Genomic DNA, 15,883 nt, shown 5'->3' on the forward strand with positions numbered 1-15,883 from the left:
TCTGTTCTCCCTGCTTCTTCTACACTGATGAAGAAAGCTGGAAACAGTATGGTCACCAAATCTCAAGCTGATTTTGGAAACAAAATTCATCTAGCCTTCTTTAACTATCCCACAAATAACCCTTAAAAATGCCTGACATTTCTGTGGGCTGTAAACTGCAAATAGCATCCCGAGATGTTTGCCCTGCATGCAATGCATTATGATATACCGTGTGGGAACACGGACTCAAATACTATGCGGTTTGAAATTATGGAAGTGCAGTAAGAAAAGTAACACCACTTAGACCTCATAAAGTTAAATGGAACTCCTTTATGTTTTATTATTACCTATGTGACTGGAAAAAATGAAGGCAAAAAAGGAAAGAGTATTTTCTCAGACAACACTAGTCAATTTTGTGATATCAGTCTCAGGGAGAAAAAAAACCAACTCACTTTCTCAGCTGCTGCTTTGTTCATGTATGTCCTATGTTAGTCAAAGACTCAACATCTACAAAATAGAATCATCTGTACAAGAAAATTTGATAAACAAAAGTAGAATCTTGCAATGCATGTTTTTGAATAATAAATGAAAGTACTAATGCTTGAGATAGGTACATTTCAGTTGTTTAAAGAGTACACTATCAGCAAGTGAAGACTGCTACCCTCAAAACAAAGGAAATGAACACTTACACGAACAGCACTCTACTCAACTTCAGTACGCAGTTGGCACCCCTGCACCAGTAAGCAAACAAGCTCTGGAAAGGTCCTAATAGCCAGCACAACCTCTGAGCTACAGGATTCCAAGAAAATAGGGATCCCTCAAAGGAAGATGAGCCTGACGACAGATAATGAACCATGAGACTGCTCTCAACTAGCCAAGTTTCAAACTACTGAGGCCTTCAAGATCCAAGGACAACAGCCAAAATTCCAACAAAAGAAGAGGTGTTCATCACCCAGCAGTATAAAGTGATTCAGTTACAGAGGTGAGCAAAGAATCACAGAATGGTTTGGGCTGGAAGGATCTTTCAAGGTCACATAGTTCAACCTCTCTGCCAAAACTTAGGAGCACATGAAGTGTGGATTACACAGGCCTTTAACAGTGCCCAGAGCTCCAGGAGGAGTATGAGCTTCTGTGATTCAACTTCGAATGCCTGTAAAACAGTCAGAAACAAAGAAAAGGTGCACAATATTTGTATTATGCTTATATACACAACCATGGCCAAAGCCAGTGGAAAAACCCCTACCAAATGCACTAATCTGGTTGATACCTCCAATTGTCATTTCTGGCCTTCAGAAGTTATGAGCTTGATTTCAGTAGTCTAATTAAACCAATCTCTCTCATCCCACTGCTAATTCCTTCCAGATGACTGCAGTGGGAGTTGTACTGGTGGTGAGTCTGTCCTCCTTTTCCTTTTCTGTTCTATTCTGAGCAGGTAATATAACACAAGGCCAAAACATGAGTGTTCCAAATCCCAATTATTAATTGCAATTTTGTAATCAACAGAATACATGACGTATTATTTAACTAGACAAAAGCAATGACTCTACCCTGTATCTGCACCATTATTTCTTACTATACCAACATTATATGCAGAAATGTTTATCCTGGGAACAATTTTGCCAGAGCTGATCAATGCTTCAGCAAAGTGGTATTCTTAAAAAAGCTTTATCTGAATTCCCTTACAAGATGGGCAGGGCTTAGTGGCTCAGAAACAAAATAAATACAAAAAACAAACAAACAAATACACACCAAAACCCCCCCCCAAAAAATCACCCCAACTAAACAAAAGAACAAAGAACCCCTAAAGAACCAACCGCACACCCTGAAAAAGTTAAAAAACTCAGAAAAAGCAAACCACATACTTACATTATCATCTTTAACTAGGCTAATAAATGTAAACAGAAAGCTCACACATACCTATACAAACACACAAAATGCAGCATCCACCATCATGCAAAATGGCTTTCATAAACATAATGTATCATTTTTAAAAAGGCAAAGCACCAAGTAGCTCCAAAAAGTAAACCTAGTGTAGCAGCCACGGTAAAAATTTGTAAAAGGCTTGGTGTCTTCTGGGAAAACTACAGGACCAGAAAAAAGAGCAAACCAAACACATACAGAGAAATGCAGATCACTCTGCAAGCAGCAAGGCAGTCCTCACACCTTACTGCTCAAAAAGCTAGGAAGAAGCAGAAGTCAGAGCAGCACGAACTGGAGTGCTCTCCCCACATCTATTATTTGTTTTGAAATTCTTTATAACAGCACTGGCCTCTTGCATGGCAAGTGTAGTCACAGGTGTGGACGACAAATACTATGCGGTTTGAAATTATGGAAGTGCAGTAAGAAAAGTAACACCACTTAGACCTCATAAAGTTAAATGGAACTCCTTTATGTTTTATTATTACCTATGTGACTGGAAAAAATGAAGGCAAAAAAGGAAAGAGTATTTTCTCAGACAACACTAGTCAATTTTGTGATATCAGTCTCAGGGAGAAAAAAAACCAACTCACTTTCTCAGCTGCTGCTTTGTTCATGTATGTCCTATGTTAGTCAAAGACTCAACATCTACAAAATAGAATCATCTGTACAAGAAAATTTGATAAACAAAAGTAGAATCTTGCAATGCATGTTTTTGAATAATAAATGAAAGTACTAATGCTTGAGATAGGTACATTTCAGTTGTTTAAAGAGTACACTATCAGCAAGTGAAGACTGCTACCCTCAAAACAAAGGAAATGAACACTTACACACACGAACAGCACTTTACTCAACTTCAGTATGCAGTTGGCACCCCTGCACCAGTAAGCAAACAAGCTCTGGAAAGGTCCTAATAGCCAGCACAACCTCTGAGCTACAGGATTCCAAGAAAATAGGGATCCCTCAAAGGAAGATGAGCCTGATGACAGATAATAAACCATGAGACTGCTCTCAACTAGCCAAGTTCCAAACTACTGAGGCCTTCAAGATCCAAGGACAACAGCCAAAATTCCAACAAAAGAAGAGGTGTTCATCACCCAGCAGTATAAAGTGATTCAGTTACAGAGGTGAGCAAAGAATCACAGAATGGTTTGGGCTGGAAGGATCTTTCAAGGTCACATAGTTCAACCTCTCTGCCAAAACTTAGGAGCACATGAAGTGTGGATTACACAGGCCTTTAACAGTGCCCAGAGCTCCAGGAGGAGTATGAGCTTCTGTGATTCAACTTCGAATGCCTGTAAAACAGTCAGAAACAAAGAAAAGGTGCACAATATTTGTATTATGCTTATATACACAACCATGGCCAAAGCCAGTGGAAAAACCCCTACCAAATGCACTAATCTGGTTGATACCTCCAATTGTCATTTCTGGCCTTCAGAAGTTATGAGCTTGATTTCAGTAGTCTAATTAAACCAATCTCTCTCATCCCACTGCTAATTCCTTCCAGATGACTGCAGTGGGAGTTGTACTGGTGGTGAGTCTGTCCTCCTTTTCCTTTTCTGTTCTATTCTGAGCAGGTAATATAACACAAGGCCAAAACATGAGTGTTCCAAATCCCAATTATTAATTGCAATTTTGTAATCAACAGAATACATGACGTATTATTTAACTAGACAAAAGCAATGACTCTACCCTGTATCTGCACCATTATTTCTTACTATACCAACATTATATGCAGAAATGTTTATCCTGGGAACAATTTTGCCAGAGCTGATCAATGCTTCAGCAAAGTGGTATTCTTAAAAAAGCTTTATCTGAATTCCCTTACAAGATGGGCAGGGCTTAGTGGCTCAGAAACAAAATAAATACAAAAAACAAACAAACAAATACACACCAAAACCCCCCCCCAAAAAAATCATCCCAACTAAACAAAAGAACAAAGAACCCCTAAAGAACCAACCGCACACCCTGAAAAAGTTAAAAAACTCAGAAAAAGCAAACCACAAACTTACATTATCATCTTTAACTAGGCTAATAAATGTAAACAGAAAGCTCACACATACCTATACAAACACACAAAATGCAGCATCCACCATCATGCAAAATGGCTTTCATAAACATAATGTATCATTTTTAAAAAGGCAAAGCACCAAGTAGCTCCAAAAAGTAAACCTAGTGTAGCAGCCACGGTAAAAATTTGTAAAAGGCTTGGTGTCTTCTGGGAAAACTACAGGACCAGAAAAAAGAGCAAACCAAACACATACAGAGAAATGCAGATCACTCTGCAAGCAGCAAGGCAGTCCTCACACCTTACTGCTCAAAAAGCTAGGAAGAAGCAGAAGTCAGAGCAGCACGAACTGGAGTGCTCTCCCCACATCTATTATTTGTTTTGAAATTCTTTATAACAGCACTGGCCTCTTGCATGGCAAGTGTAGTCACAGGTGTGGACGAGTAAAGGTCTAACCTGTAGGCTGTCATGCCATTACTAACAGGAACCTATTCAAAATCAGGCAGTGCCAATAGAATTTCTTGTGTTTGTAACAAAGAGGCCCCTGTAACTAGAAGCATATGGCTGAGGCTCTGTTTATGGTGATTCTCTACTTTGCCCAAATCAGATATTTCACATTAATCAACACAAAGTTCAGTTGTACCAGGAAACAAAAAACATTAGAACATTCTTTTAAGCTAATGCAAACGTGAGCCCTGTGGAAAACTATGTGATCTGCACAACACAGTGAATCAAAACATTGTGCTATTAGTACCAAATTAGGGTAACAAAATATTTAAAATAATTGCTTACATAACTATTGTAACAGCTGGAAAAACAAATACTCGTTGTGTTCACCATGGAAATCAAGTTATCATCTAGCTTAGTTAATGTCTTGCTGAGACTTTTAAGCTTCTTACTTTTGTTTCCTGTTTAAAATGCAGTTAATATCTACATAGATATACGGTGCTATACGGTTAAAGATCAGTCAGCTGTAGCCTTTCTAACAAAAAAAAAAAAACAAAACCAAACCGTTGGTTTTTAACATATAAATTTAAAAAAGCTTCTTATTTGATTTCCCCAATGATTTATTCTTTTGGTAATAGAAGATAAATTGGCACAGTGCAAAATACCTTTTTTAATTAAAAAGAAACGAAAACACATATTAAAAATGCAGTTTGCATCTTACTCACGAGCCTATCTTACAACATGATACAGTGTAACAGTTGTACTGCTACTACTACAGGCCTCTTGGAATCAGCAGGTAGCTGAAAACACCTCATGGCAAGAATCGGTATCACAATGACAGTCACCTATCAAATTCTGATTAGAAGATTTCAAGCAGAGCACATCTCAAAATTACCACTCCAGCATTTAAATTTTGCGTATTGTTCTTTCACCTCAAAATACTTCAGTATGCTACAGAACATTAAAAAGAAATTATGAGACCCATTCATTAAAATCCTAATTCTGCAGATTTCATAAACAGGTAACCTTGCTTACAGTAATAACTTTGTCATGTGCTTAAACTGTTAAGGCCTTCGTTCCACATTTTACTGATGAAAGTTTCACATGTTTTAATTTTTAAAGACAGCACTTCTCTAAAGTAATCATGTCCATTGGGAGACAGAATGAGAAGAGCCTGTTTCTTTAAACTGAGGGAACCCTAGCTGTTTTCCCAGTTATTAAAACACACTTGTAAATATGATATGTATACACAGGGATAACTTGCAGCCCACAATAAAACTGTTTAATAAAATAATTCTAAACACAGCTTACTTTGTGGGAAAAGCGAATTAGAGAAAGTATAATGCAGTATCAACAATTCCAAGATGAAAACAGTACTTCTGCTCCTGGTATTTTTACTTCCTTTCCATTTCACAGGCCACTTTTATCTCATTGATTCTGTCATTTCCCTGCCTACTTCCCAATAAAATGGATCTATTCAGCATAACAGTCATCCTGGATCTCCTGAAGCAGAACAGTTACACACCAGCATAAACTTCATTCCCTCCCCAGACCAGGATCCTCTGTCCCATGAAATATCACCACTTCTAGAGTAGGAACATTCCAGTTTGCTTTCTGAATTTTACCAGGCTCTTCGGGAGGGTCTAACCCTTACCTCAGTACTCAGCTAGACAAGATCACATTTCCACATGTATGTAGGGAACCAGTACCTGCTCGTCTGAGACAAAACTTCTCAGCGTGTAGCAGATAATCAGCGTTGCTTCCTTCCTCTTAACCACCCCCACTCCCCCCTGACACATCAGAGAGCACTGGAGGATGTCTGAAGCAATTTAACAAGTAAAGGGGATATGAGCAGCCGCTGGTCTTGGAGCAAGAGGCTCACGGCCCGCGGAGTGCCCAGCCGGCCTAGGGATATACACGGAAACGGGATGGAGTCAGGCGCACGGCTGCTCGGAGGCGCACGGCACGATCGGCCGGAGGCTCGGCCGCGGTGAAAACCCCGTCTGCGAGCAACAGGGGCTTCAAGGGCAGCCCCAGCGATGGCCGAGCAGCCTCGGCACGCACGCCGGGGAGCGGGAGCGCCGCGGCCCCGGAGCTGCCCGGGCGCGGCCCCGCGGTGCCCGCGGAGCGGCTCCCGCCTCGGGCGCAGCGCGGCTCGGGCGGCCCCCCCGCCTCGCCCGTACCTCGGCTGAGATCGAGGGACACGTTCTCCTCGCCGCTGTCGTTCCGACCTGCGGGGACGGGGGGAGAGAAGCGCGTTAGACGGGCGGGGAGGAAGAAGCCGGGGACAGGGAAGGGAAAGGGAGGAGAGGAGCGGGGGGCGCCGGCGGGCACCGTGGCGGGGCGGGCGCCGGCGGGGCGGCCCGCGGGACGCTCCTCACCTCGGATGCGGAGGTGCCTCAGCGAGCGGGCGCGGAGCGTCGCCGCCATGTTTGCGGCCCCGCAGCCACAACACCGGAAACCTCGCCCGCTCTCGCGAGGGGAGGCGCGCGGAGCCGCCGACGCGGAGGGCGCCCCCCCCCCCCCCCCCCCCCCCCCCCCCCCCGGGGGGGGGGGGGGGGGGGGGCGCCGGGGCGCCCCCCGCCTCTGGCCGCCACCATTTTGGGCACGGCGGGCTCCGTGCCGCGTCTTTGTTCCTTTCGGGGTTTGCCCGGCCGGTTTCTCGGCCTTGTGATGAGGTGGTAATTCACGTGGGTGCGGCGTGACCGTGGGCTTTGTACGCCGGATGTTTTCTGCTTTTTTAAAGCGTGAAGTAATTAAAAACAGGAAAAAAGAAACAGCTTTTCGTCGCTTGTTTGGTTTGTGCGCAGCGGGTCTCTTTAGGCTCAAGTGCTGACCTACTTCTCACTGCTCTTACATTTGTGAAACTTAGTTAATAAAATAAATGCAATTTAAAAAATACAAAGAAAAACAAACCAAAAACCCCAATGTGGTAAAGAAGTCCCACTGCCAGAAACCGTTCGCTGCCATACTGTCTCCTCTTTAGGGAGAAGTTTAAATTAGCTGATCGCGCCCCACATCCCGCCCTGATGCCAGGACAAGGCAAATCCTGCACTCTGACATCCCAAATTCTCTAAACCAAACAATTATGAAGCTGAAGTGTGGAAGTAGCCAGCTGTATCAAAATACCTTCAGAAGCTTAGGTAACTGTTTTCCTGTTTTCTAGTCAATTATTTTCCATTCTGAATTTTCCCTCTTCTCTTGAGGTCTTTCAATTCAGATCCAACATTACTTATAAAAATCTGCAGGTTTTGAGTATTCATGAACGTTAAGTTTCATCTCAAAATTTTTACACTTACTGGTACACTTCTGAAACATTAATGCTGATCTAGGAGAGTAAAATAATTATTTGATAAGACAGAGTGGAAAAACTTTTTGGCATATCAATTAATGCCAGACACAGAAGAATCTTATTATAATATAATTATATCAAGTATACTCAATTTAAAATATGATTTTCAGAAACTTCTGCATCATGATTTTAAAATATGTTAAATATGAAGCTAATGTTTTGGGGGAACCAAAGATTCTGAAAATTAGAAGCTCTAAGCAATAAAATCTCATCTGCTCATAACACAGGAACAGGTTGAACTTCCTTGAGCAGGTTCATCAGTGTGCCTCAGGGCTGTCCTTTAGGGTTCCAAGTTCAGGGAACCCTTGACCTCCTGCAAATGCCAAATTAACTGCTGCTGGTGATAGTAATGCTGCATCCTATTTAATACACATTCTGCTGTTGTGTAATTATTTTCACATAACTTTGACTCACCACTAAATATTGGTCCAGTCTGGATTGGATTTGAACTTGTTATCTCTACGTAAAGTGCTTTGGACACTCATAGTAAATGCTACTGCCATTCAGCACTTGCTTCTTCCCTAAGAGATACAAAGTCTGGAAGAAATTAGGTGCTTCAAGAAAACCCAAACATTATATTTCAACAAGGGAGAATAAGAAAGGAGTTATTTTTAAATCCCAGAGTACTCTTTAGCGGATTCTTTCCTGCAGACACCCTTTAATAATCAAAATATTACTTTTTATTTTGGGGGGGGGGCTTGAGTTTCCTGTCCACGTTAATTATATTTGGATTCTGCAGGCAAAATTGCGGTTGTCTCTGATAATTACACACAAAAGAATGTCATAATCTCAGTTATAAATGCTAATCCACAAGGCTCTGTTAAAAGAAGGTTGAGGTATAATTAATATTTGTCACAACTGCAATTAAAAAAAAAAAGAAAAAAGGAAAAATAACATTAGATTTTAAATTTTTAATTATGGAGAAATGGAAACTGTGAGAATGCATTAACCTCAACTACTGCTTAGATCTTCACAAAACAAACAAACAAACAAGAAACACAGAAAACCCAACAGCCCCATACATAAGTCTGCAAGGAAAGTCAGGGCCTTGAAATGTTGTGGTCATCACTGGCATGAGGAGTTCTCACCCTAGGAGAGCAGAGCACATTTTTGGATCTGTCTTTGGAGCTTTTCCTATGTTCTAGTCTTCACTCAAATGCGGGGAAAGAATCACAAAAGTTTATTCAAAAAATTACAGAGTTCCCTTACCTGTCAAATTTTCTACACACTTTCATCAGCCACTATTGCTCCTGAGTATGTAAAAAGGAAGAAATATGGAGGGGAGAAAATCTCTTTGTCCCTTTTGGAGGGGGAAAATTAATACCAAAGAGAAAATTAACTTCTTCACTAGGCTTGTGTGTCACAGATTACAGCTGATCCAGTGTATGGCAGACTCTTCTGTTTATTTTTTGTCATTCAGTGTCTAAAACACAATACATCAAATCACTATAAATCCAGTCAAAGAAAAGACATATTAGTGGCCAATTGGGCAATCAGAATGCTTCAGTTTAATTCTTCCTTTATAATTTTATGTGAAAGTATGTAGTTTAGTTCTCTATGTAGTTTAGTAAATCTCCAAAAGGAGACACAGGGACACACTGTGAAAGCAGAATTTCCTGTGAGCTGCTGGTGTATTTCCTCTCTCTACTGCAAAGCATGACATATAACAATATATAACAATCCTCTAGTGTCACCTGGAGGTGTGCAGAGGCCGGTTAGTCTTGAAACCAGGGTAAAACATTTCTGCATGTTCAAGGACTGGAAAGGGGCTTCTAAAACTTGAGTCATACTTCTGTGTTTGCATGTGAAGGACTAAAAAAGGCCTGCTTTGTTCTTTTCTTTTCCAGTCACAAAATTGTTGCTTTTGCCCCCTCATGTGTGGGGCAGCCTTTTTACATGCTGAACAGGGATATGCCATATACTGTAGAAGCTACTACTATGTGAGCTATAGATCTTCAAGAATTAAAATCCGAAATAAAGATCAAAGAAGAAAGCTTTTCACTTGTTTGGAATCAAAGAAAGAAACTTAGTGGCAGAGCATTACTGTGTTGAGTCATTTAAACTCCACGGAAATGAATATGGATGTGCAATGTACACCAGCTGCAGCCTGTCCATCGTATAAATGTAGAATAAAAACCATAAACTTGAATCAAACTATGCAGACAAGAAGATAACTTACTGAATTCAACTAAGCTGTGATTTGTAGCTGCAGAGTGTTTTATCTTATGCAAATGTACTTGCAATACTCTTCCTTAATTTGCAGTATCATAAAATTGGCTATAAATAAATGGTAAATACTGAATGACAATTGGACAAACAGAAAGAGAAGAAAATCTAATGAATGGGATCAAAACTTTAAAACAATCATCCCTTCTTTGCTATTTCTATACTGTTAGCAAGAATTTTTGTAATCACTCTGTTTGTTTAGTCTTATTCTTGACATGAAGACCAGCAAACTGCATAGAACATGATAAAACATGAGCTCTGTTCTCTGCAGCTAAGAAATAATGTCAGTGGAGGTATAAAAAAGAAAAGTATAAAGAAACCAACACTGAATGAAGTATCTCAGAAGTTTATCTGATATTGGTTTGTCCATATAATATTACAAAAATCATTTGACCTGATTTTTCTTATGTAAAATAAAAAAAAATAAATAAATCTCAGGGTGTAAAAATGTCTGTCTGAGCAGCAGCTCAGAATCAGGTCAAGAAAGACACTAAGGTACTTGAGTGAGTCCAGAGAAGGGCAATGGACCTAGGGAAGGGTCTGGAGTCCTATGAGGAGCAGCTGAGGGAGCTGGGAATGTTAGCCTGGAGAAGAGGAGGCTCAGGAGAGACCCTATTACTCTCTAGAGGTGCCTGACAAGGGTTGTATCTGGCAAGGTGGGAGTCAGTCTCTTCCCCCAAGCAACAGGACAAGAGGAAATGGCCTCAAGTTTCAGCAGGGAGGTTTAGACTGGAGAATAGGAAATATTTCTTCACAGGAAAGTTGGTCAAGCATTGGAAGAGGTTGCCCAGGGAATCACCATTCCTGGAGGTATTTAAGAGCTGGATAGACGTGGTGTTTAGGGACATGCTGTAATGGTGGACTTGGCAGTGCTGAGTTAACAGTTGGACTCAATGATCTGAGATGTCTTCTCCAACCTAAACCATTCTGTCTTTGAATGGGTCCTGGCAGATTTTTGATTTAGAAGTTCCACTATTTCAGTCAAATCAAATCCAGCTCATCGGCACTTTTTTAGCAGCCAGACAAATGTATAGTATCAAATTAAATTATTGGCAGCTCTGAACACCCACTGGTCATTCTGAGGCAAAACAGAGGTCCTAGAGCAGACCTGCACAATGCCTGACCCCTGGGCACTGAAATTCTCAGACCTCCCTGCGCTTCACTGTTGGCATAAAGTGGTACAAGTGTGACAATGAATGTCACATCTCCAACCAGATACAGAGCAGTGTGTGGGAGGATGCAGCTGCAACTCTGGGCTTGTGTGCCTGTTGTGCAACAGAAGGACCTGCTTGGGAGAGGATTGTGCTGCAAGATTGAAAAGGCATCCTCTTCAGAGGATGTGAGGAGGGAAAAAAATGGGAAAATTAGCTGCAGCTTAATCTACATAAATCAAAGTCCTTTAATGTGCTATTCTTGAGATTTGTTTTTATGTCCCCATGATACAGCAACACGCAGAAATAGGTCCTTCCTCCTGCGTGTAAATTCATCTGACTCCTGGGAACAGAGTCTTTTTGTGTGTGGGAGGATGCAGCTGCAGCTCTGGGCTTGTGTGCCTGTTGTGCAACAGAAGGACCTGCTTGGGAGAGGATTGTGCTGCAAGATTGAAAAGGCATCCTCTTCAGAGGATGTGAGGAGGGAAAAAAATGGGAAAATTAGCTGCAGCTTAATCTACATAAATCAAAGTCCTTTAATGTGCTATTCTTGAGATTTGTTTTTATGTCCCCATGATACAGCAACACGCAGAAATAGGTCCTTCCTCCTGCGTGTAAATTCATCTGACTCCTGGGAACAGAGTCTTTTTGCTGTGAGTTCAACCAGAGGATCTGAGAAAAATTCAGTGTGGCCAGAGCTGGGTTGAAAACCTAGCAGAATTTGGGGTATTGGGAAAGGCAGAGGTCTTGAAACAGAATTGCAAAGTGAAAGCAGGGATATTGCATTTTATATGCATCTGCTCCCTTGGGAATCCATCTGGTTCATGGGGTCACCTGGGGAGGGAAGTAGTGACATGGATATCCTGAAAAGATGAGGTGGAGATCCTTTGGACATTTATATGCATCTGCTCCCTTGGGACCCACCAATTCGTGGGGTCACCTGGGGAGGGAAGTAGTGACATGGATATCCTGAAAAGATGAGGTGGAGATCCTTTGGACAACCTTGCACTGGTCATGAGACAAAATTCAGGCAATGTGACAGCAAAGGCCATCAAAGTCCAGTGCCCAGGGATGTTCCCTGGCAGAGTTTTAAATGATGTATGGATATAGTATGGATGCAGCTATGGGCTGCATCTGGTTGCAGGCAAGGTGTGGGTTGCCAAACTGCCCAGACTGGCACAGTGCAGAGAGTAATTCAAGCAAGGAAGACCTTAGGGTAAGTACTGCTTAAGTGGATGCTGAATTTTTCTTTTCTGAAATTTTGATATATATGTTAGTTGGTTTTGATTTGACCATTTTGGTCTTGGAGAAAAAAAATGTAGGCTATTTGCAGTTGCAGTTACTACTGGATGTGCTTTTTAGGATGTGAATGCTCTTCTGGCTTACATGCTATATCCCTAATATATTCCTATGCTTTGCTCTTCCTATATATTCCTATGCTTTTTAAACATAATTAACTAGATGTATTTCTACATATATTGAAAATGGGTTCTGTAGACACTATTTTAACTATCAACAATATAGTTGGCAAAAGTAATGTAATTTGCTATAAACACCCCCCAATACCTCACAATTTTTTTAGCTCAGGAAATTTCTTTTCTTTTCCTGAAATTGTTCTGATTTTGGAAATCATCATAATCCAAGTTAATTCACAAAGATAGTATGCTTAAATAAAGACAGAAATAAAAGGTATTAATAAAAATCAGAATTGATTGTAGTTGTTTGTAGTGTTAATACTTCTTCAGTACCCCATAATGGAAGAAATTTTAAAAATGAGCATACAGTGCATAGCAGAAAATTAAGCAAGAGCAGCAGTAAGTATCATAGTAAAGCAGTAACAATCAGTGGCAAAATAACAGAAGGTCAAGTGCTGCAACAAGTCTTCCTGATTAACTGGGCAGGTTGCTAACTAGATTGTTAATTAGTACAGCCTTATACTTAGGCACCCGTTCATGTAAGATTTTTCCCAGCATTCCACACTCTATAATCCTATTGAAGCTGTGAAAAGCAGCAGGTGTTTAGTTTGCGTATGGTTGGCATAATAATTACACCTGAGCAAAAAACTTCAACAAAACACAGCTGCTGTTTCTGTCCAAATAAACTCCAGTAACAGTGCTGAAACTCAATGTAAGGATAATTTTTCATCTACTGATGCAAAATCTTTGTGACACCAGAAACTATTTTTGTAACTCATAGTCTTTTCTTAAAACTGAAGAAGCCCATTAATATTTTCTTTGAGCACTGGCTGACAAACACTGGCTAACATTTCAGTAGCCATGCTGATATACATCTTGGTATCCACACTGAAATATTTGGATATTGGAGATTTTCAGCAGCCAGTGATTGCCATTAGAACATGTTTCAGTCTCTTACATGGCCAGTAGCAAGTAGCTTAATATGAATACAGAAGTAGAAAAAAGGGACGCAATAGAAAAGAAATTTTTTTAAGTTTAAACTGGCAGTTGTAAGATGTAGCATCCCAACTTGAGTACTAAACAAAACTCCCCCAAATACTGAGGGCAGAGGAAGGTATGTTTGATCTGATTTTAAATGCTGTGGGATAAACAGTCTCGAACTCAATATACAAGAATTATAACTCTCCTCAGTGCCTGTCATTAAACCTCTGCTGGTGTCACCCACAGAGTTAGGAATCTTGGACAAAAAAAAAAGGCATTTAAACAACAGCTTAAAAATGGAATAAAAATGAAAGTGCCAGGGGCAGGAATGCAGAAGTAGGGGAACGGTTTAAAAGGATGAAAGGAGAAAGGAACAAGGAAGCAGAAAAGCAAAGAACAGAATGCCATGGTCAGATGGTCAAGGAAAAGAGGAATAATTATGGGGAACAGGAAGTAATTGAATAAAAAAAAGTACAGAAAACATGTCAGGCATTGAAAGGAGGTAATGAAAACAAAATATAGATTTTCTTTGGATCAATGCAGAAGAAGAAACTGGGCTTACCTGTGTGAGCTGGAAGGTGTGTGACAACATTGTCCAAGGGAGGAGAACATGGAAGAAGCTGAGACGCAGGAGAAGGGAAGGGAGCTTGGCAGTGTGTCCCTTCTGTCAGCAGCAAAAATGGATGAGAGCCTTGTATTGTGTGTCTGTGTTTTGTGTACATTTTCCACCTGAAGCACACCTACATGTAAATGAAGGATCAGGCAGCTTTTTCTGTTAAGAACTTGAAAATCAGGAATCAGGCCAAAGAAAAAAAAAGTTTAAAAAAGCAGGGAAAAAAGCCAGTGCTAATTTTTCCTTTCTTTTCCTGTCTCATGATTCCTGAGCAGTAGGATTTTGTGCTATTACTGAAGTAATGCAAATCGTATAATATTTCTTAAAACCCTTGGTATCCATCTAATTAGCATTTCATTCATGTTTGTGTTGACATTTTGCATACTTACTTTCTGCCTAGTAGTGAGTATTTTAAATTCAAGCAATATTTACATGTCTGTGTGTTAAGAGAAAAGATACACAGTGTCCCATATTCTTTGTGCAAGGCCCAAAATATAAAAATCCTCCAGCAATAAAACTTTATACATTTATTCACAACATAATCTTCTCTCTCAAAGTGCTTTCAGAGGAGGAAAGTAAAAATGACTTACCAAATTCTATGTATGTTTAGGAGTCATCTATCTAGAATGAAACACAGAGAAGGAAGACTCTGAGATCACTGTACTTTTCTGCACCCAGGGAACTGGCGGCTGCCACACTGCTGCTCAGCACAAGGTTAGAACATGAGTTAGGGGGTGTTCTGCAGTACCATGGCTAATCAGAGTGGCACTGAAATTGTTCCCAAGTGTCTAGGGCTCTGGAAAGTGCTTAAGATGACCCTTCAACTGCACTATAGCCTTATTTCTTAGCCAGGCTAAGCAGTCAGGGTGGAGAGTTTGTAGGGTTATGCTGCTATCCTGAGAGAATTGCTTCTTATAGATAATTTGACTCTTTCAGAGCTGGTTCAGATGTCTCAGCCTTGGGACCAGGCTATAGCAGACCATATACACATAAAGGTTTAATTCTGACAAGAGCCACATGCATCAGTCAAAACTATACCAACAAACTGCCTGTTAACATGGGAGGTGCAAGATAGCAGTGGATATAAAGTGTAATAATGTCAACCACTAAATTCTAATATTCTTCTTCGCTTTTTATTAAGTTTCTCAATATAGCCTAACCTATTATTTACATTAAATTTTAATTACTATTCTCTATTTACTCACCTTTTTATTACTGTAAACATAGTTAAAATCTGATTTTCTTTTATTATAAGGTAACCAACGTTGTTGATCAAGAGAAGGCAGTTGATACAATCTTTTTGGATTTCAGCAAAGCTTTTGATACTCTGACAGGAGCCTTCTGGACAAAATTTACAGCCCACAGCTGGATAAACACATCCTGTGGTGGCTGAGCAGCTGGCTCATGGGTGGGACACAAGGGGTTACAGTGACTGGGGTGACATCAGGTTACAGTGACAGGTGAGATCAGAGATATCACTAGTGACATGGTAATCTGTCACTAGTGGGGTTCCACAGGGCTCCATCCTCAGCCCTGTGCTCTTCAACATCTTCAGAAATGACTTGGACACAGGACTTGGTGGATACTAAGCACGTTTGCAGATGATGCAAAACTGGGAGGAGCTGTTGACTCCCTCTAAAGCAGAGAGGACTCTGTACCTGAGATGGGGCAGCCCTGAACGTATGGACAAACTGGGAATGAGGTGCTGGAAAGCAGCACTGCAGAAAGGCATCCTGGTCACTGGTGAGTTGAACACGAGCCAGCAGTGCCCTGGCAGCCAGGAGAGCCAGCCCT

At 40.9% G+C, this 15,883-nt stretch overlaps 1 protein-coding gene across 2 annotated transcripts in view; it reads right to left on the reverse strand.

Annotated features, from left to right (window-relative positions):
- The window catches only part of RICTOR (RPTOR independent companion of MTOR complex 2), a 77,302-nt gene extending 70,455 nt beyond the window's left edge, over positions 1 to 6,847 (reverse strand). The window contains exons 1-2 of one of the 2 annotated variants that reach the window (XM_039709847.1): positions 6,733 to 6,847; positions 6,535 to 6,582 (exon numbers count right to left, since the gene is read on the reverse strand). In XM_039709847.1, coding sequence (XP_039565781.1) covers positions 6,535 to 6,582; positions 6,733 to 6,781 — 97 coding nt within the window. In that variant the 5' untranslated portion in view covers positions 6,782 to 6,847. The remainder of the gene's footprint in view (positions 1 to 6,534; positions 6,583 to 6,732) is intronic. The other variant, XM_039709846.1, reaches the window with a different exon arrangement.
- Between the last annotated feature and the right edge of the window lie 9,036 nt (positions 6,848 to 15,883).

This window comes from Passer montanus, unplaced genomic scaffold (genome assembly GCF_014805655.1).
Source record: "Passer montanus isolate IOZ18808 unplaced genomic scaffold, ASM1480565v1 scaffold22, whole genome shotgun sequence".
Taxonomy (NCBI): Eukaryota; Metazoa; Chordata; class Aves; order Passeriformes; family Passeridae; genus Passer; species Passer montanus.